The sequence below is a fragment of the Fistularia commersonii genome, chromosome 14 (genome assembly GCF_037954325.1).
Source record: "Fistularia commersonii isolate RoL2024-O1a breed Wild chromosome 14, RoL_Fcom_v1.0, whole genome shotgun sequence".
NCBI lineage: Eukaryota > Metazoa > Chordata > Actinopteri > Syngnathiformes > Fistulariidae > Fistularia > Fistularia commersonii.
The window spans coordinates 5,314,259-5,335,409 of record NC_141297.1 but is presented as its reverse complement, the minus strand read 5'-3'; the positions used below and the strand labels follow the sequence as shown (position 1 = coordinate 5,335,409).

At 41.1% G+C, this 21,151-nt stretch overlaps 2 protein-coding genes across 3 annotated transcripts; both read left to right on the top strand.

Moving 5' to 3' along the window:
* Positions 1 to 393: 393 nt before the first annotated feature.
* On the top strand, positions 394 to 5,764 carry LOC147227032 (glucose-induced degradation protein 8-B homolog). Of its 2 annotated transcripts, XM_086159159.1 has the most exons (5): positions 394 to 580; positions 915 to 1,042; positions 1,957 to 2,153; positions 2,827 to 3,024; positions 4,164 to 5,764. In XM_086159159.1, the coding sequence occupies exons 2-5, from the start codon at positions 922 to 924 to the stop codon at positions 4,335 to 4,337; spliced, it is 690 nt and encodes a 229-aa protein (XP_086015285.1). In that variant the 5' UTR covers positions 394 to 580; positions 915 to 921; the 3' UTR covers positions 4,338 to 5,764. The 2 variants fall into 2 exon arrangements, with proteins under 2 accessions (XP_086015285.1, XP_086015286.1); XM_086159160.1 differs by lacking the exon at positions 394 to 580 and having other exon boundaries at positions 677 to 1,042.
* A 123-nt stretch (positions 5,765 to 5,887) lies between these two features.
* LOC147227031 (voltage-gated purine nucleotide uniporter SLC17A9-like) lies at positions 5,888 to 20,312 on the top strand. The gene is made up of 13 exons (XM_086159158.1): positions 5,888 to 6,089; positions 10,975 to 11,172; positions 11,261 to 11,397; positions 12,602 to 12,701; positions 13,063 to 13,187; positions 15,224 to 15,320; positions 15,450 to 15,546; positions 15,627 to 15,714; positions 15,822 to 15,856; positions 16,176 to 16,291; positions 17,310 to 17,365; positions 17,467 to 17,496; positions 19,035 to 20,312. The coding sequence occupies exons 1-13, from the start codon at positions 5,965 to 5,967 to the stop codon at positions 19,202 to 19,204; spliced, it is 1,374 nt and encodes a 457-aa protein (XP_086015284.1). The 5' UTR covers positions 5,888 to 5,964; the 3' UTR covers positions 19,205 to 20,312.
* Positions 20,313 to 21,151: the final 839 nt, after the last annotated feature.

Sequence of the window (21,151 nt, the reverse complement as noted above, 5' to 3'; positions counted from 1 at the left end):
AAAAAACATAACAGTAATAGATAATAGTAGAAAGGAGGAAGAATAAGAAATATAATGAAATATGAATTGTCTTAACTGTTAGCAGTAACTACAAAGATTGATCTAATGATTTAATCAAATTTATTTGATTTAATCAAATACCATCTACGCATTGTCAAACTGTAAACCATTTTAACTGTACAGATTCTATGACGTTGCCAACGTATTGTGTTTCATCATGTCTTGCTAACGTTCTTCCAAAGGAACAAAACATATGTTGTTTAAAAGAAAGAAAAAATCAAAGAATAGAGCGAGTTCTGACGAGGGTACAGTGGACAGAAGGCAACTGTTCCTCGGCAACCGTGACGTCACGACCCGCACCAATCCACGCGCTCGCACAACCGCCGCTCCTATCGCGAGGTTTCAGCATTAGCTTGGTTAGTTTGCTAACCGCGAAAAGCTTGATTGTGATCCAGCGGTTTTACAGTTTTTGTTTTACTTGAAAGCCCCGTGACAATTTGCTCGTTGTTGTTTGTTTGTGGTATTTTTTTCCTCTTACGACTGCGAGCTAGGGACAAACGTCGGACCTTGTGTTGGCACGGTAGGTTCTAGAAAGGCACACATTCGGCTAACTAGCCCGGGCTGCTGCCCGGGAGGAAACGGGTTTGTTTTGGAATCGTTGGGAGGATATCCGAATTACTTTCCGTGGTGATGCAGCGGCGTTAGCTGCTATTTTTGGCACGGAAATACTACGTGTCTTGTTGCATAATCGACCAAAACAATCGTGTGACGAGCGTCATGTCTCGCTCTTTCGTTATCGGGTCTGTGTTCGGCTATAACGTATAACGTTAATGTCGCCGTTCATGTAGGTACGCGGAGCGGCCAAGCCGTGTCAGTCTTGCTCAAAAAAGAAAAAAAATCTCTCATTTCAACAGGATCCCAATGATGAGTTATGCTGAAAAGCCAGAAGACATCACAAAAGAAGAGTGGATGGACAAGTTAAACAACGTGCACATTCAGAGGGCGGACATGAATCGGCTCATTATGAATTACCTGGTGACAGGTGAGGCAGGATCACAACACAAATGCCTAAAAGCCCAATAAATACCAGTCGTTTTTGATAGAAAAGTGTGCAAACATCAATAAAATGCCACTTACTGTTTTTCCTGTAATAAACACACTTATGTGTATATTGTTGTGTATGAGTTTGTTTATGTCTGTATTGTTGTAGTCCTTTTAACCTTGTTGTTGTGCCTCTATTATTGGCCAAGTCCCTCTCGGAAAATAGACATAGATGAGTCAATATTTTAGTCTGTCAAACCATTTTCTCATTGTTGGTGTCACCTAACTTTCATGCTTGAGTAGTAGGGGTCTAATTCATTGTAATGCTTACTTTTTAAAATGTTCAATTTGGATATAATTTTGTGGTAACTTAGGAGCCTCAAACTGATATTGGACTTCATAAGTGCATGCAAGCCATCAATTACATTTAAATCACTCCATGAACAATTTACAAGTTAATATTTTATGTAATTCACGAATTTGCTCAATTCCTTCTTCTAAAATGCAATATATGAAAATATTATAGAACTGTTATTTAGTTAAATGTCATTGAAATTATGACATTTTAAAGTAAAATGAGTTGATATGGCTGATTGTAGTTATTTATTTACTTTTGATCATTTAATTAACATGTAGATTCATTTTGGTATATAATTACACCCCAAGAATGTTGAAAAATACAAAATGCCATATCACATTTAACACAGAAGTTCACATTTTCCTGACTAAAGAACAAAGCGGGCTTCAACAATCCGCAAACACATCATTCCCCACAGAGCACTGTAACTTAAATATTCAAATGTGGAAAACAATTAGAAGAAACCAGTTTTGATCTGGGATGGCCTTTAATGATGCAAAGAAAAAGTAGACAAAAAAGTTGTCTGCTCACAATTCATCTGTATCATGTGTTTCAAGAGGGTTTTAAAGAGGCTGCAGAGAAATTCCGGATGGAGTCTGGCATTGAGCCCAGTGTGGACCTGGACTCTCTGGATGAAAGGATAAAGATCAGAGAGATGATCCTGAAGGGACAGATCCAGGAAGCGATTGCACTCATCAACAGCCTTCACCCAGAGCTGCTGGATACAAACCGATACCTGTATTTTCATCTGCAGGTATGTCCATACAAAGCTTTGTATCAGCCATCAGCGTTTCTGTTTTTTTTTTTTCAATCGGTGCCACTGTTTGAAGTGTTAGACTGAAGATGGTAGTCTTAGAATTAAAGATGTGATGTTGACAGAGTATGGAAATGAACAAAGAAGACATTCTCTCTGAACAGCAGTGACAAAATGCAGCGACAGTGCTGCAGTGTTTAGCTTAGTAATGAGTTGTGAACGAAAACTTAACCCTTTCATCCCTTTGCAGCCACCTATGTGGCATTCTCTGTGGAAATAACTTCATAGAGCAGATCCACATGTAAATGTGTTTTGCAATCTCTGGTTAGTGTGGAAAACCACTTAAGATGCTCAATGCAAATAAATAATTAGGAGTTAAAGTCCACATGTATTTGTATCTTATTGAACGTACAGCATATGTGAATTGGAATGTTCAGTCTATTGTTTATTATATGTGCGTTATATATATGTCCATTAAGAAAAACAATTTTCACCAGTAAAACACTCGATATATCACAGTCGAGTTTATGATTACTTCCCAGCTGCAGTAATAACCCAGCCAACCCTGCACATAATAGGACTGTACTGTTTGTCATCATTGTGGCTAAATTGCAAATGTATGCCCGAACTTCACCATTCATTCGCTGTTTGCACTTCATTTCCCCTTGTGCAGCAGCAACATTTGATTGAGTTAATCAGGCTAAGGGAGACAGAGTCAGCGCTGGAGTTCGCCCAGACACAGCTGGCTGAGCAGGGGGAGGAGAGTCGCGAGTGTCTGACAGAGATGGAGAGAACACTGGCCCTCTTGGCCTTCGACAACCCCGAAGAGTCACCCTTTGGAGACCTGCTCAACATGATGCAACGGCAAAAGGTAAATTGTTTACTATTGCACACTTTCATCCAGAAATAATGTTCATAATGGTTATTCACTTCGTCATGGAAATTAACCCAACAAAAATCCCTGTAAGCATAAATTTCTAAGGCAGATCTTCACATGGAGAAGAATTAAGTAAGGCACTGTCTAAAAGGTCACAACCCAATCAATGGTCAACATGTTGGTGATGTTCAGTAATGGGATTTGTAATCCCTTTAAATTAAACTGTAATTATTACCTCGCATTTTAATTTTTTTAATATTGAAACAGTTGTCAACAATTTCAGTATAATACAAGCTACTCTTAGCATTTGGATAATGTTATTTATTAATATTATAATTTTGATTAATATTTAACAGTCCGCTGCCCTGTAATTTAATGTCAGTATTTCATTGATGATTAAATGAATACCTGTTGAAGAGGATTTACTGTCAGTGAGAAAAATTCAAAGGTTAAAAAGTAGAAGGAATAGGGGGAAAACAGACAACTGTGATGAAATTCAGTGGATGACAGTTGCCATAAAACCTCAGGGACAGAGGAAATAGAAAGGAAAGGAAAAAAAATCATTAGTCTCCCTAAAACATTTTCGTGCTCTTTATTTCTGGCAATTGTGTGTGTGTTCAACTATTGTTATAAATTAGATTAAATATCAGCGTTCCGAGATAAGAAAATCAAAATTGATTCTCAGAATTCCGATGTTAATCTCAGCCTTATGCCCCCCTTCATCAGAATTCACATTGTGTTGGCTCTCGTCTCATTATTCCTTCCCTTTTGTTAAATAGAACTCTCTCTTTCATCTTAGAATTCTAGCTTTTTTTCTCAGAAGTATTTTGATTTGTTGAATAGGTGTTGGAAGAAACGTGCGGATTTTAGACCAAAAAGCAATGTGCGGTTCCTCTTTAGGCGTCCCCGGTGTGTTTCTTGTTCCTCATCACAGGTCATTAAAGACTTCTACAACAACCCTGAAGACTCTAGCTAAACTGACAAACATAAAAATGTACGTTTTTTTTTTTTCTTTTTTTTTTATTGAGCGGAGGTTGGTAAACAGTTCCTAGTTGTGGGATATGTATGTTTGTGGAGGAAGTTGCAAGAAATGTGTGCTTTTGTTTGTGCATGTCTGCCGTGGTGCCGTGCAGGTGTGGAGCGAGGTCAACCAAGCCGTGCTGGACTATGAAAACAGAGAGTCGACGCCCAAGCTGGCTAAACTCCTGAAGCTGCTGCTGTGGGCGCAGAACGAGCTGGACCAGAAGAAGGTGAAATATCCCAAAATGACTGACCTTAGCACGGGCACCATCGAGGACCCCAAGTGAACAAAAGAGACGAGGACCGCCACCTTCCACGTCCCCTTAATTTATGATCAGTCAGTGACTGTGTGACAGCCAGGTAACATATATGTATAAACAAAAGCTACGTTGTTTTTTTCTTTTCTTTCATGTGACATCTAGGAGAGGCCGGATTTAACTCATTTAAATGTGCAAACTGTAAATTGCTGTATTTGCAAAGTGACAAAAACTATTTAGTTCAAATACTGATCCTAGAGCTTAAGGTCAAACTTAGAGACAACAGAAATCAAAATCGCTATTTTATATTTTGTCTTTATAAAGCCGAAGCCAGTAGTATTAATTATTGTCACCATCGTCTCCACCACCACATTGTTTTTTGCCAGGAAGAAAGCGGTTGGCTGAAAGGAACAATGTTTGCAACATGATGAGTTCAGAGCCTAACTCTAGGCCGCTGCACTGGGTGGGGAAGGGGGGGTAGCATTGTGGGCAAGGTTTAAACTACAGAACAGCAGATACACAAATACCTATTAATTCTGTGTTTCTCTGTTTGTTCTCTTTTTTAATGAGGAAATGTTAAGGTTGAGATGGCACACACCACTGCCTTTGTTTAAAAAAAAACACAGAAAATATGTTTCAACTTCTTATCACAAATTTGAATATTTTTCAATTGATGCAAAGAGAGAGTTTATAAATGATTTGATATTGCAGTTTTATTTAGTACGCTGTTTGGTGGTTTGTCAATCAGTGGCCATCTGGCTTTCTTTACCTGTGATTTGCAAATGTCATTAAACGTTCCTCCGTTTTTCTGTGACTGAAAGACGCTTCAATTAGCACCTGCGTGTCTCTGAAAGTAAAAATGGCTCTTGACAGACTGGTTATCTCACCACATTGCACCTTTGGGAGCACTCCCTCATCTGATGGTGTTCAACATTTATGTTTTTGGTTTTGACATTGGTGGAATATAGGTCAGTAATGTAGGTGGGATTCCTGTGGGGGTGGGGCAGATCCATCCAAGACATGCTGTTTGATAATTATGACACCTTTCAAATTCAGAACCACTCAGCCTGGGCTCTGTCTTTTTCTAATTAATAATCCTTATTGAATCAATCACATTTTGAATCTGATCTTGTGCTGTTAAAAAGGTCACACATAATGTGCTGTCTGTTTAGCCGCTTCCAAAGCCGTCGGTATTCCCACTTCAGCTGCATGCAGATGTATCTTTTATTCACAGAGGAAAGGCTCTCGTGCTTGTTTTGTTTGTTTTGTTTATTTTTTTTTTAAAAAAAGACTTGCTGCTAGTTGTCCATCCTTAATTTATTTTGAGGTCGTATTGTCTTTATAGATGACGAATTACATAATACTGAACCCAGAAGCTCACATCCCTTTTATTATTCAACATTTTTAAGATCAGATTTGCAGATATTGAAATAAACACAACTTTTGTGAACCATAAAGTTGTTTTTCATTTTCTCGTTTATCCACAACGAGGTTTCTTGCTGTGTTCTGTAATGCGTGGGTCTGGAATCACTACTGGCTGCTCTTTGTCTCAGCTCGTCCTACCTGTCTGGCTTGTTTGCATTTGGTTTTTAAGCAGTGTAGCACCTGGATGGATATAACACCAGCACAGGTAACAGAAGGGGCCAGCTTTCTCTGAATGGCTGGTCAGCAAATACCACGACATGGAAATACTAGGTGTTCCGCTTCCCTGCTGGATCGTCAAGCTTATGAGGCTATTGGCTCCAGGCAGTGGAGGCAGGAGGACCCAAACCTTTGGCCCAGGTGAGCACCGACTCCTAAATCAATGGTGATTCAATTGGTTATGTGCATTAGGTGCAGATGTGGAATGTGGGAAGATTGATACGGGAATAAAACGGTGTAAATTGGTATCAAGATAATCTTGCCTAATACATAATACTAAACCTCAGTTCTGTCATGGAGTTTATGCCCAAAGGTGTTTTGTTGAAGAGTCATGAAAATGGAATTGGCCCCTGTTAACAAAATTCCTTCCTTGTCCTAACGTGTCATTAATTTGCATAAGCAGTGACTCACGACTTCGCAGCTGCACGTTGGTGGAAATCAACACCTTGAACTCATGTCAATGTCCAGACGTGGAGGGAGAGATGCTAACATGTTAAGGTTTAACACAAGAATGATATAGAAAGAAAGGTTAAACAGGGATGTACCTCCCAAATTTAATATGGACATAACAAGATGAGGATGTCGAATAAGATGTTGAAATTTTGAGAAAAGTCAGGAATTGTCTGAATTCTTACATTAAAAGAATTGTGAATTCTTATTTTTAAATATCATGACTTATCATGACTTACTCAGTTTTAGTGAAATACCATCCTCCACTTCAGCTGTAGATGTGAGATGCCAGGTTTTCCTTCCATCTGAAACCAGAAGAGGAAGGGGAAATTTTACTTACAGAATTCCAGTCATTTCTCAGATTCCCTGTGAAAATGCCGTTGGGAAAATATTAAAAGTGCTTCTGTCTCAAGGTCGATGAGCGGTGATAACACTTGGAGATAACTGGCGAAAGGGGAGGCAAGATGTCCTTCAATGAGCCAATGGACACATTTGTGCTCCAACTTGTATCAGAATGTAGTTACAAGTGGCCTCGGTGTGTCCTGCAGGTGTTTACACCTGAGCCTAAAGACCTGCTGGCCTACAGTTTGATCCCTTGGGATGAGTTTAAGTGTAAGGGTTGTGGCGGACACTAAATGCAGCCTCGGGGGGGCACAGGCCAGTTTCCCCTCGCTGCTACCAAGCCCGGATAAATGCTGAGGGTTGCGTCAGGAAGGGCATCTGGCGTATAACTTGTGCCAAAACCAAATATGCGAATCAAACCTAAGCATCTCATACCTGATGGGTCAAGGCCCGACTTAACAATGAGCACCACTGGGTACCAGTGGAAATTGGGCTACTGTGGGTCGAAGAAAGAGAGGGAAGAGGAATTACATGGGACTGAATAGGGACTTTCAATATTGGGATGATTACAGGAAAAGGTAGAGAGTTGTTTGACATAATGCACAGAAGGAAGGTGGATATACTGTGTGTCCAGGAAACCACGTGGAAACGTATTAAGGCCAGAAGCTTAGGAGCAGGTTTCAAGTTGTACTATCGTGGTACTGACAGGAAGAGAAATGGAGTAGGAGTTATTTTGAAGGAGTTTGTGGTGAATGTTTTGGAGGTGAAAAGACTGTCAGATAGACTTACGAGTCTGAAATTGGAAATTGAAGGCATGATGCTCAATGTAATGAGTGGCTATGCCCCACAGGTGGGTGTGAGTTAGAGGAGAAGGAGAAGTTCGGGAATGAGTTCGATGAAGCGATGCAGAATATCCCCAGAGATGAGAGTGGTAATTGGTGCAGACTTCAATGGACATGCTGGTGCAGGCAATAGAGGTGATCAAGATCTGATTGGCAGGTTTGGTATCCAGGATAGGAAAGCTGTGGGACAGATGGTGGTAGACTTTGCAAAAAGGATGAAAATGAATGCTTTTTTCCAGAATAGACAGGAGCATAGGGTAACTTATAACAGCAGAGGTAGGAGCATCCAGGTAGTCTACATCTTGTAGAGACGAGGTAATCTGAAGGAGATTGATAGTGGTAAGTGAGAGTGTAGCCAGACAGCACAGGATGGCAGTTTGCAGGCCTGGTAACATGGAAGATTAACAGGACAAAGTGCTGTATGGTGCTCTGCGCCGAGGAGACGTCGGACGGGCCTCTGTTTTTTTCTACCAGCGATTCGGTGGCAGAGCACGGCGGTGTGTCCCGCCTAGCTTGTTCACGAAGCCGGAAAATGGCGGAGCTGGCGTCCACAGCTGTTGTTCGTCAAGGACTCCGGGTCCGGGCTCAGGTTCCTGGTTGACTCTGGATCGCAGAAGAACCTTATTCCACCAACAAGAGAGGACATGCGGGCCAGAGGGAGTGGACCGCAGTTGAGTGCTGCGAACGGGTCCGCCATAGACAACTTCGGTTCACGGTCGTTGTCAGTTCGCGTTGATGGCCGCCATTTTGAGTGGGAGTTTGTGATTGCCGCGATCACGACCCCCATTATCGGCACGGACTTTTTGTGCACCAACTGCCTGTTAGTGGACGTCATAAACTGCCGCCTTATTGACGTATTGTCTTTTGCTACCTATCCCTGCAAGACAGAGCAGTTTCGGCCTCTTGCACACGCCAATTTTTTGGTTTCAGGGGATGTTTATCATTGGTTGTCGGCAGATTTTCTGTCGCTGACGACGCCCATATTTGGTTCATTGAGACACAGAGTGGAGCATTTTATCCCCACTGCGGGGCCACCGGTTTATGTGCGGGCAAGGCGCCTGGACGCTGCCAAACAAGCGACTACTCGGGAGGAGTTCGCTACCATGGAGCGTTTGGGGATCGTGAGGCGGTCTAATAGTCCGTGGGCCTCCCTACTTCACATGGTGCCCAAGGCTGACGGGTCTTGGCGTCTGTGTGGCAACTATCGTAGGTTGAACGACGTTACCATGGGTGACCTTTACCCCATTCCCCACATCCAGGATTTCTCCGTGCGGCTTTCGGGCACCACCATATTTTCCAAGGTCGACCTGGTGCGTGGTTATCACCAGGTACCTGCACATGCAATACTGCAGTGATCACCCTGTTTGGTCAGTTCGACTTTCTTCGTATGCCCTTCGGGTTGAAGGGGGCCGCCCAGACCTTTCAATGGCTCATGGACTCGGTGCTGGGGTTGACTGGACTCCGGAACAGGTTTTGGCTTTAAACGGGGCTGAGCGCGCCCTCGCGCCCTCGCCCATCCTGCGCCCATGGCGCCAATAGCATTGACGACCGATGCGTCTGATGTGGCAGTGGGGGCTGTGGTCGAACAGTGGGTGGCAGATACTTAGCAGCCGCTTGCCTTCTTTGGCCGCAAACTGAGGGACAGCAAACGCAAATACAGTGTTTTCGACAAGGACTTGTTGGCACTGCATCTGGCTACGCGGCACTTCTGTTTTCTTCTGGAGGGTCGCTCCTTCACGGCGTATGTGGATCACAAGTGGTTGACTTTTGCCATGTCGAGAGTTGCCGAGCCGTGGTCTGCCCGCCAGCAGCGACACCTCCCAGTAGGCTGGGAAGTTCAACCCTGTATCAGATTGCTTGTCGCGGGTTCTCGTCTGTCCTGTGCATGTCGGGGCTGTGTGGCGGACACAAAAGGGCGCGGTCTCTCACCCCACGGCACTAACGGTTGAGGGGGTGGCTAAACTCGGTATATATAGATGATCCCGGATGTTCAAGTTCTGGCTGTATTTTGTTTGTTTCAAATTAAAGGATCGAACTCCTATATGCGTCCGCCATTATTTCATCGTTGAAACACCACACCATATTGTTTACTAGGGGTGCACTGCTTTGGTCAGTGTTAGCAACATGGCACAACACTATGTGACTCAGAACTTACAGCAGATGGCAGCAATGCGGCTTCTGGGTCTGTAAATAGCATTTTTACTTATTGTTAGAAATGTGCCTGCTTTTCCGTTGGCCCTGACTCCCTCATCACCAAGATGTCCTCATGCTTGGTGTCGTAACCTGTATGCTTGGTGTGGATGCAGCAACTTTCGGTACCACTATGAGACTCACAATTGCGAAAAATACAACAAAATGCACAGAGAACTGAGAAGATAGAGGTGAGGCTTAGTGTTATTGAAATTAGTCTTATTTTCCTCATGAATTGTCAACGGTTCATTACATTCAACAATTTTTCATCATTCACCTATACTCCTTTACACTAAAAGAAAGGAAAATTTTGGACTTGTTTGTTTGTTTGTTTAGAAGGTTATCAGGACAGTGTACAATTACATTAAGCACAGAGGCAGAGATCTTTGTACCAGATTGTAGCTCATAGCTAATTTCCATCTGTAGTCCTGGGAAGATAATAAAGATATAAAACTGTACAAAATAGACAATATATATAAAATATACAGATAGGCAATAAAATAACTATACAATATATAAACAGGCAATAAAATATGTATTTTGCCAGTTGAAAGTGCTATTGTTGTGATATTGTTGTGATATTGTTACTTTGGTCATCTGGGGGCCATCAGATGTTACCCAGAGGGGTAACATCTGATGGCAAAATACCCGTCTGGCATTGTTAGTGCTATGCTAAGCTATGCTAATGCTGAGTAGACTTAGTGTTAATTCCAGGTAATTCCACTATGATATTACTGGTCCGGCCCACTTGACATCAAATTAGGCCTTATGTGGCCCCTGGACCAAAATGAGTTTGACACCCCTGGGTTAGATGGAGAGGGTTGATTCTCACCCCCATGGCTGGGGGCGTTGTTTAGGTTGGGAGCATTATGGCACCAGGAAGTTGTCAGTTTTTGTTGGTATTCAAGGATGAAAATTACAAATTGCCTTTGTCGCCACAATCCTTCCTTATCACACCACAGGGTAAAGACAGCAGGGATGAACTCAACATATATTTAATTTAATTTAATTTTATTTTGTTTTATTTATTTGGGATGACAAGTACTGCTGAATTAGATCAGATGCAATTAGAAAAAAAAATCCACATTCATGTTGGCTGTGAATAAACCATCTGTTTTGTGAAAAATTGGGGATTTTTTAGATTGTTTTTTTTTAATGCACTTAACAGGTTTTTTTTACCTGATTACTCTCTCGTCCTTCAGACATGTGGCAAGAAAATGGATCGTGATGCTGTTCTTGGGGACCTGCCTGCTTTATTGTGCCAGGATGGTGACGCCAATCTGTGCAGTTACCATGGCGGCCGCCTTCCACTGGACCAAGATCGATTCTGGTCTCGTTCTAGGCGGATTCTTCTGGGGATACTGCTTCACGCAGATCCTGGGCGGACACGCAAGTGACAAGTAAGAAATCCCTGTGGCTGTGTTTCATGTTTTTTTTTTAATCAAGGGTCAGATTAGAATGGGACTCAGTGGATATGTCATCTCTTAGACTGGGAGGAGAGTTGGTCTTGGTCATCTCTGCAGCCTCGTGGGCGGCGGTCACCGCCGGGACCCCTCTTCTGGCCCTGGAGGGTCACACCGTGGTCCTCATGACGGCAGCCAGATTCCTCATGGGTCTGCTACAGGGTAAGTACTGCATTACTGATTTCACCGCACTGACTTCGAAAACCGCCCAGGGCTTATCTCCGTTCCTCGGACTGACTTGGTGTTGAAATCGAGGCTGTAGTTACAACAGAGGCCCAGACGCAGTGATGAGATTTACCACTAAATTATTGTCAGACTAATTGGAACATTGAGTATGATGTAACGGACAATCAAATCTATAATCGAAATGGGAATCATGACAGTTTTTTTCCCCCGATGTAGCATGCCAACAAGTCAGTCCTTCATTATCTACACCCCTTATTCTGCATCCAGGGTTGCAGGGAGGCTGGAAACTAGTCCAGCTCTCATTGGGGAAGAGGTGGGGTTCACCCCGGACTGGTCGCCACTTTATCACAGAGCCACATATAGTGACATTCAACTATTTACCCGCTCATTCATAAGTCAAATAGAGACATACAACCTTTCACTTATTCATTCAGATGTCATATAGACATGCAACTATTCACTCCTTCATTCACATGTCTGTGCAATATATGGTCTCCAGTAAACCTCCTACATGTTTTTGGACCAGGAGGAACCCAGAGAACCTCAAGGGAACCCACGTAGACACAGGGAGATAATGGAGACAGAAAGGCCCCCATTCGGAAGCAAACCAGGGTTTTAGTGCCGTGAGCGACTGCGCTACCATGCTGGCAACTTATTTTATTTTAGAAAAAAAAAATTTGGGGGTCGAAGCGTCAGTCATCTCCATTATCACAGCGAGTGGAGGAGCGCAACAGAGGCTCATTCTCTAAAAACCGACCGCCTCAATCGTTCCCTCAGCCATCGCTCTCTGCAAAAACCGTGTAGGCTCAATGAAGACCATCTTGTTGACCGTCTTGATGTCTGGAGAATTTTTCCTTTCACTGCTTTATTTTCCACTTTCAGCTCCGTTCAGGTATACTGTGGAAAAGAAGGCAAAGAATGAGCCCTCATCTTAAATGTTTACCTCAAGAGCTGCCTTCTTTTTTTTTTTGGTTTAATGACGGTAAAAGTCTTGCCTGAAAATTGTTACACAACTGGTATTTTCCTCAACTGCAGGCATAAATCTCATGAGTATGTTGCTAGTTTCAACTCAACTTCCTAAAGAAGTTTTATTCCTGACAGAAATCTGAGTTTTGCTCGAGGCAGTGGTGCAGGCAGTCTGGTAGAGCCTACATTCATTCTGTCTGTTTACTTCTTCCAGGTGTATTTTTCCCGGCGTTGGTCAGCCTGTGTTCTCAGCGTGTTGAGAAAGGAGAAACTGGATTTTTAATGAGCACCCTGCATAGTGGTACCTATATGGGGTATGTTGTTTACACCTGTGTGCATGTTACACTATATACATGCACACACATCTCAGACACTGTATAGAATTACACACACAATATAAATCCAATTTTCAAAAGATCTAAACAATTGAAGACCCCCTTTGGCCTTACTGGCCTCCTACTCTATGACCTGCCCATCAATACCATTTGTGACTCACCAACGGATAAATGTTCAATCAAATTAAAGACACAAACACAAAGTGTTACAGTGGGGAAATTATGATAAGGCTAGTGTGGGTTCATTTAAGAGGGCTTGCTCTAAACAGTGGCAAACATGAATGTGTTGATAAATATTTCATTTGTAATTGATCAAATGTCTTATTTTTTTTTCTGTCAGAACCCTGCTGGCAGGCGGGCTGGGCTCCCTGATACTGGACCAGCATGGCTGGGAGAGCATGTTCTATGGCGTTGGGCTCCTCGCCGGACTCTGGGCGCTTGTCCTGTGGTATTTTTTTCTGAAAGGTGAAGTGATTTGTTACATCCTGGGTTGTCATACCCCTTGAACCGGCATGTCTGTTTGACCAAAACTTGTCCTGGGGTCCGTTACACGTTGACTACATTACATTACATTACATTACATTGCATTTGGCAGACGCTTTTATCCAAAGCGACTTACAATAGAGGACATAGGGACTGCAAATACACTTGCAAATACACAATGCACAGGAAATATACAGATCGGTAAGCATGGGTTGGTGAGTTTTTTTTTTTTTTTTTGACAAAGACATACACAAACGTACACACACTGCATAGCCTAACTTGCTGCCTAACCTGATCTGGGGCATCAGCGCAGTAAAAAGTCCTGAAAGAGAACAGTTTTTACCTGTTTCTTGAAGGTTGAGATAGATGATGCTAGTCTTGTTGCTTCTGAAAGTTTGTTCCACCACTGAGGTAGTAGAACTGAGAACAGTTTTGCCTGAGATCGCTTAGAGCGAGCAAAAGGTACTGCTAGTAGGTTTGTATTAGAGGACTATGTATACATAGTACAGCAGTAAAACTGTATCCTTCCTCATCTTGGAGTCCATCGGCCACAGTCTATGGCAGGGGTCGGGAACCTTTTTGACTGGGAGAGCCACAAAAGCCAAATATTTCTTGATATATTTCATCGAGAGCTATATAGTATTTTTAACGCACAAAAAATTAAATACCTCTTACTTTTAATGCGACCTCTGGTGCTGCATGGATTTGCTCGAAGTGCTGCTTTATATTTGACCGTTTCATCCATGCAATTTTATCATAGCATATTAGACATACCGCAGATCCAAATGCAAATTCCTCTGCAGCCTGGAATGCACGGTAATCATCGTCTTTTTTTTCTTTGTCGCCATCTTTTCCGTTACGAGGGTTGATGCGGATAAAGTAGTTGGCTATTTGATAAAATTCATTTCTTCACCTTTACAATGACCCGGACGTGGTTGGAAGCCAATGGTTCCTGAACCGACCAACAGGTGACCCGTGAAATTTATCTTCAAAACTAATTTCTGTTTACTTTAAAATGACACAGTATTATGAAGAAATCTTCTTCTTCTTCTTTTGGCTTTTCCCTTCAGGGGTCGCCACAGCGAATCAACTTTCTCCATCTAAACCTAAAATTATTATGAAGAAATATCACAAGTATTTTAAAATCAGTTCCAAACTGATTTTTTCTTTATCAACTCAAAATTGTCTGAGAGCCATATGGCATCACCAGAAGAGCCATATACAGCTCGCGAGCCATAGGGTCCCTGGGTGTTGCGATATTTTTATGGGATGCTGCAATGTTTGTGTGGAGGTGGGATACGTTCGAGCGGATGTGCGATGTTCTGCACTGATCCACAGCTGTGTCCCTCATCTGCTTGAAAGTTCCCGGCTTTTATTGGTGCTTTGGAGATCCCCCGCTCCGTGCAGGCGTAGTCCGTTCAGGGTCGGCCAAGGGAGGCTGTGACCATTAGCAGGGCTTTGGATCTAGTGTCCCTTCTATTCAGCTGTTCAGATGTCAGCGACTGCTGTCTGTTTGGGCATCTGTCTGCATACTTTCAGATTTTGCTACTTTATTCTTCCACTGCATTATCTCACACCCTGCCTAAGCGGTCCAAATCTAAAAATCTGCCTTGTTTTCAAATGTTTTGTGGTAGTAAGACAGATTATAAGTGTCTTTCATGTTAAAAAAAAAAAATCCCCCGCCAATCAAGCGGAGTGGGGAATGAACTAAACCCTCTTGAACAATGCTTTATCGCCAAACTGGAAAACGGCCTGCTCTCTAATTTCCGAGAGATCAGTGCTCCGAACAGGACAGGGATGCTAAAAACAAGCTGAGAAGATTTTATAAATTAAACTACACACTTTCAATGACCTCAAACATCCTCCAAACTCATCAGGTGATCATCAGCATACAGTAGAATGGAGCGGCTGCCGGTTTTCACCTCACCCTTCAAGCCAAATACATCCTGCCCCTTGTTTGTGTCCTTTCCAAAGTAGCATCACGCCATTTAACGTGTTGCGTGCGATGTGTATTTCAGGTATGGCTCTCCCAAAACAGCTGGAAACTCGAAACAACTCAGCGTGGAGTTTGTCCAGAGCACACTGGCAGAGTCTTTTAAAGAAGCCACCTGTCTGGTACGGCTTAAATCTTAGTAATCCTTCATTGTCTCCCACTGCTTGATGGTTTGAGTTGCTGACTATAACCCTGATTTTTTCCCTCTCTTACATTCTCTCTCTCTTTTTCACTGTGGTCTTTCCTCGAAGTGCCATGGTCTTTGCTCACATGTGCATGTCCGGTACTTCCAACACTATGCTGTCATGGCTGCCGACATACTTCAAGGAATCCTTTCCACACGCTTCGGTAGCAGCTCAGATGACCTCAGTAAAAGAAGTCATCTGTTTATCGATTTGCTTCTTTCTACAACCTGTCCACTCTTGCAGGGATGGGTGTATAACATGGTTCCTTGGCTCATTTCGATTCCCTCGGCTCTCGTTGGCGGATGGTTGTCAGATTTCCTCATCAGCCGAGGTATTTATCATCACCCCTTGTTAAAAGTTACTCTACATTTCAGTTAAAAAAGTAAGAAAAGATCTGAGCACCCTTTTTTATGGGTTCTTAATTTGTTTTTGCTCCAGGGTATTATGTTATCCATGTGAGAAAGATAATGCAGGTGAGTATGGAAAGTATGGTCTGTATACTGTACTGAGTTTTGAGCCTATTTTTTTATTTTCATTTTTTGGCGGGGGCCTGAAAAATTGATTATTGAGTCATAATTGAGTTATATTGCCACTTTAGAAGTCGACTTGGTTCTTCTTTCAACAGTACACAAACTGTGTTTACTAAATGCTATTTCTAATTTCATGAAATTTTGCAAAATCTGACCTTGTGGTTTGGATTGAGGTTATGTGCCTGTTCTGTTGTTTAGGCTTAGATTACAGATTGGAGATTCAAGTGAGCCAACACCATCTGTGTGTGTTTTCCGTCCGCAGACCATTGCCATAGGTGGGTCAAGTATATGCATGATGCTGCTGTCTTGGTCTGTCAGTTACACCAACGCTGTGGTTCTGATCTCAGCCTACATGAGTATATCCACCTTCATCTGTGGGTATGGTAATTAAATTAATTTCCAATGTGAAACTGCATTTTTGCTGAAGATACGGTTTATAGTTTAGAAAATGAACAAGTACCTGAGTATTTGGAAGCATATTTGCACAAATTTGGTGCACTAACCTAACAAAGAAATGAATGCCGGGTTTGTGATATTTTACATTTCATGCCCGTCTTGATCAATCTGATTGAATTGATATAGTGTTCATACAAATAAACGGTCAAAGCAGGGCTGCGAATCAACTGTTGTTTGTTTGCACAGCACGCATCTTCCGCATAGCATTGTTTTCCAGAGGTTTCCTTCTAATTACCTTCAAATCGGTCATTTGTCTGGCCGCTTCGGCTCCATGCGAAACCCAAATGACGGCTACGACGGTAAACAGATGACGAGCCCGCGGGCTTGTTTCGGATAAGTTAAACTATCCCAGACAGAGAAATAAAACCTCCTGTTACTGGAGGATGAAACACGCAAACCCGTTTCTGACTGATCATCAGCTTGACAATATGCTTTTTTTTTAATTTAATTTTTATGTTGATACATTTTTGAAACTTCAAAATTTGTATGCATAAAGCCAACTCATTGGAAATTGCAAAACAAAACAAAAAAAAAAATAATAATAATTTTCTTAAATCATTAAGAAATAAACAATCAGATTCAGAAATCTGAGTCATGATCTGAGAAATTTTGTCAGGTTCTGTCCTGTGTGTGCTCATGTCGCTGAAATCAATAAACTCCTGGCGGCAACAATAACGCCCAATCAATATTTGGATTTTACTAACCAGTGGTGAGAGCTTCCGCCTCACAGCAAGAAGGTCCGTAGTTTGAATCTGGCGGGAAGGGCTTTCTGTGAGGAGTCTCCATATTCCCATTATTTTTATTGTTTTTTACTTAGACCTTGTAACTCCATTTCAACAAAGTAACAAACTGACCCACAAGTCTGGTACTTCTTTCAACCCGAGTTCAGGGTAAAAGCTTGTGTAATTCTTCGGGTGAAAAGAATTTCACTTTGTTTCAGGGGCGTGTCTGTGAATGTCCAAGATCTCAGTCCTTCATGTGCTGGCGCCATCTATGGTGAGTTTACGTCACTGTCAGTGTTTATTTTTTCTTTTTTTTTTACATACTTTTCATTCTTGTTATTACAATTGATCATTGATATAGCTTATCCTCAACAGGTTTTATGAATATGATGGGTGCCCTCATGGGTATGTATTGATTTCATTGCTGTTTTCTCACTATTTGTAAAGGTGCAACAAGTCACATCTGGTCAGAAAAGAAGCCATAATACATTCATTGTTAGATCTGATAATCCTATAGGTTTCCATTTTTAATAATCACCTGGCCAGCTTTATGCCTTGAGCAGAAACAAGCACAATAGAATACAGTAAACAATTACTGTACTTGGGAAATAATTATATTAGAATTAAACAGTCAGAGCTTAAGTGACACCTGTTACAGACTCACATGATGGAGGTTAGATTGTCTTCTTCTTCTCCTTTGGGGTCATTTCAGTGAATCGTCTTCCTCCATCCAACCTTCTCCTCTGCATCTTCTTTATAACACCAGCTAACTTTATGTGCTCTTTCTATATCCATACTGTAAATAACACTGGTCTTCCTCTGGGCCTCCTCTGTCTGTGTCCAAAACTCCTAAGTCTGATTTTAACTCCAGAGCATCTAACTGTGTGGTGCAGTCTGATAGTTTATATCACTCAATAACATCAAGATCAGAATCACGACACTACCATAGGCGATTTAATTTAAAAAGACAGAATTTGTAGCTTCTTTTTGTCCAGTATGATGCAGAGGAAAGATTATTGCAGCTCATTATTGTACTTTGGAGACAGGAGTTTGGAAAGCAGTACATGCTACATGCGCGTCCACGATTTCTTCTCCTCCTCTTCTGATGATATAAAATACAACTTATATTTGTTACTTATATTTAGTTACGAATGCGAGTTCCAGGGAGAGAGCGAAAAGAGATTCGAAGGGCTGCAAAAATACAGCAAAAAATGATATTATTGTAGCATTGAAATGTGGCTCAAAATGTTTGACAAGGGCAAAACGTCAACAAAATTAAATATTAGTCTTCAAATTCTTCCTGTCTTTGTTTTTGATTTTCAAATCTAAATTTCCACATGTCTGTCTGAGCGCGAGCATCGATTCAAGCAGTCAGAAGTCCTCTGTTTACTTCTGGGGATCCTGAATGGAAGGAGAATTAAATAAACGGTTAAAAACATTTCACATTTCTTTCAGAAAAAAAAATTCGTGACTGGTTTGGTAATTTTCAGCTATAACATTTTAGAGGTTATAGCACCATAAAATATGCAGGTCTTAAAACATTTTATAAGTCAAGAGTGACCCCTTTTCTCTGTCTGCTGTATCAAGATTCAAGATTTGTCATTTATACAGCCTAGAAATGTGTTTCCCTGTAAAATGAAATTCTTATTTTGCCATCTGCAGTGGAGCCCGATAGGTAATGATCAAAAAAAAAATAATAAACATACTGTTGTGGCCAGATATAAACATTGCGGGGAAATGCAAACAGTGCAGGGAAATGTAAACAGTACACAGATGTGTATGCAGAATTAGCAAAATGTGCATGTTAAAGTTGAGTGTAACGTCAGATGTGCAAACTCCTAATGTCATGCAGTCATGGAGACAGTTTAAATAGACAATTTAGTTGCATGAATCCTGATGTATGCTGATGTGCCTGGGATGTGTTCGATGTGTGTGTCGCACAGGACTGGTGATGGTCTACCTCTCCGGCTACGTGATTGAGGTCACGCTGTCCTGGGCCATGGTGTTCTCTGTCATCATTCTAGTCAACGTCATGGGTCTTGCAGTTTTCCTCATCTTTGGAGATGCCAAGCGGTTGGACTTGGAAGACTCCAGGCAGATTGTTACCGTTTGACCAGCAGCACACCGTGAAAATGCACACAATTTGCCGATTCTTATATTGCCGTCTTGAAAATATAATTATATAAAGACTGAATTGCTTAACAATGTTGCGTTACAGAGAATGTTTCCCCCCCCCCTATATAATATGTATGTCATTTATTGAAAAGAGTGTTTATACATGTTAGAGGCAAAAAAAAACATTTTTTTTTTATGCACTAATTTGAAGCATTTATTCAAATCTTTAAATCTGATAAGAAGATTTTTGGCAAAATAATTATACTATCATAAAATGATGGAAATAGGAACATACTGCCCCTAAAACAAGTGTCTTCATGAGGTCTTTTTCCTTGTGCTTTTTTTTTTTGTTTCTTGCCACGCACAAATCTCAAGTGTTAACAGTAAAGCACACTGTTTTTTAGGGATAGTAAATTTATGGAACCATGTTTTCTCTTCTGTTTCTCACAAAATTGTAACTTTGCAGATGGAGCAGAAGTAGGAAACCTTGAACAGCATTTTGGATACTTCACTTATTAAGTTATATATCGATTCATACACTATATACAGTGGGAAAAAAGTATTTACTCAGCCCCCAGTTGTGCAAGTTCTCCCACTTAAAGAGATGAGAGGCCTGTAATTTTCATCATAGTTACACTTCAACTATGAGAGACAGAATGAGGAAAAAAAAAAATCCAGAAAATCACATTGCCTGATTTTTAAAGAATTTATTTGCAAATGATGGTGAAAAATAAGTATTTGGTCTCAATACTTTGTTATACACCATTTGTTGGCAATAATAGAGGTCAAGCGTTCTCTGTAAGTCTTCACAAGTTTTTCTCACACTGTTGCCTGCCTTGATGCAATGCATTGTATTATTTCAGATATTACCATGTAACTATCCAAACTATCCACGGAACTGGTAGTAATAAGGAAACATTTGTGCCTGTCCCTCCCAACCCTCAGATCTGCTCCATATGTAAGGTGTCATGACATAAATATTGTGGTGCTATATAAAGCACAGATATATGTATATATATATATATATATATGATATTTTATGATAGTATATACATATATATGTATATATACATACATGTATGTATGTATGTATGTGTGTATGTATGTATATATATATATATATGGAATGTGATATATATATATATATATCTGGAATGTGGTATATATATATATATATATATATATATATATATATATGCACATTCCAATGATGGCAAAGCTGTTATGCAAGGCATTAATTCTTAGGCTCAGAGTCTTGCCAGAGGACACCTTTACATACAGTCCGAAGAAAGAAGGGAACCGAACTGCTGACCTTTCAATTGGAGTCCAACTGAAATCATGGTGAATAAGTCATATTTGTGTGTGAATTTTAGAATTAGGCCAATGTCATAGCGTTGATCACCTTGAGGCTCCATCGGTTTCCTATATGGAAAGCAAAGACTGACAATATTTCCTCAATGTCAATAGACGTTATGAAAAAGGGAAAACTATTTCAGTTGCTTTATTTTTCATTCTGGGGAATGTGTTGTAGGAATTCAAATGATTTCCTACAAACATTCAGAAAATTCTTGGCTGTCATTTTTTTTTTCAAAAAATGTTTGTGTACTGTCTCTTAATGCAAATTTAAAAAAAAGGAATTTTGCTCACAAAGGAAATTAGAAGATACATAAAACTATTTTTAAATATAAAAATGTGTGTCAATCGTGTTTTATTATTTTCTCCTGTGAAATCAATATAATTGTATTTTTAAACGCGAAAATTGGAACACGTGATTTCTCTGTACCCGGAAGTGAATCTGTACCGTTATTGTATTTTTCGCTCTTCTCCTCACCGGACCGGACATCCTTCCCGATGACCGCGGATGTTTCCACCGTGGAGAACCGACGACGTGCGGCTGAGTTTCCGTGCCCGGTGCCGGAGGACCAGATCCGGACTGGTTCTTTTA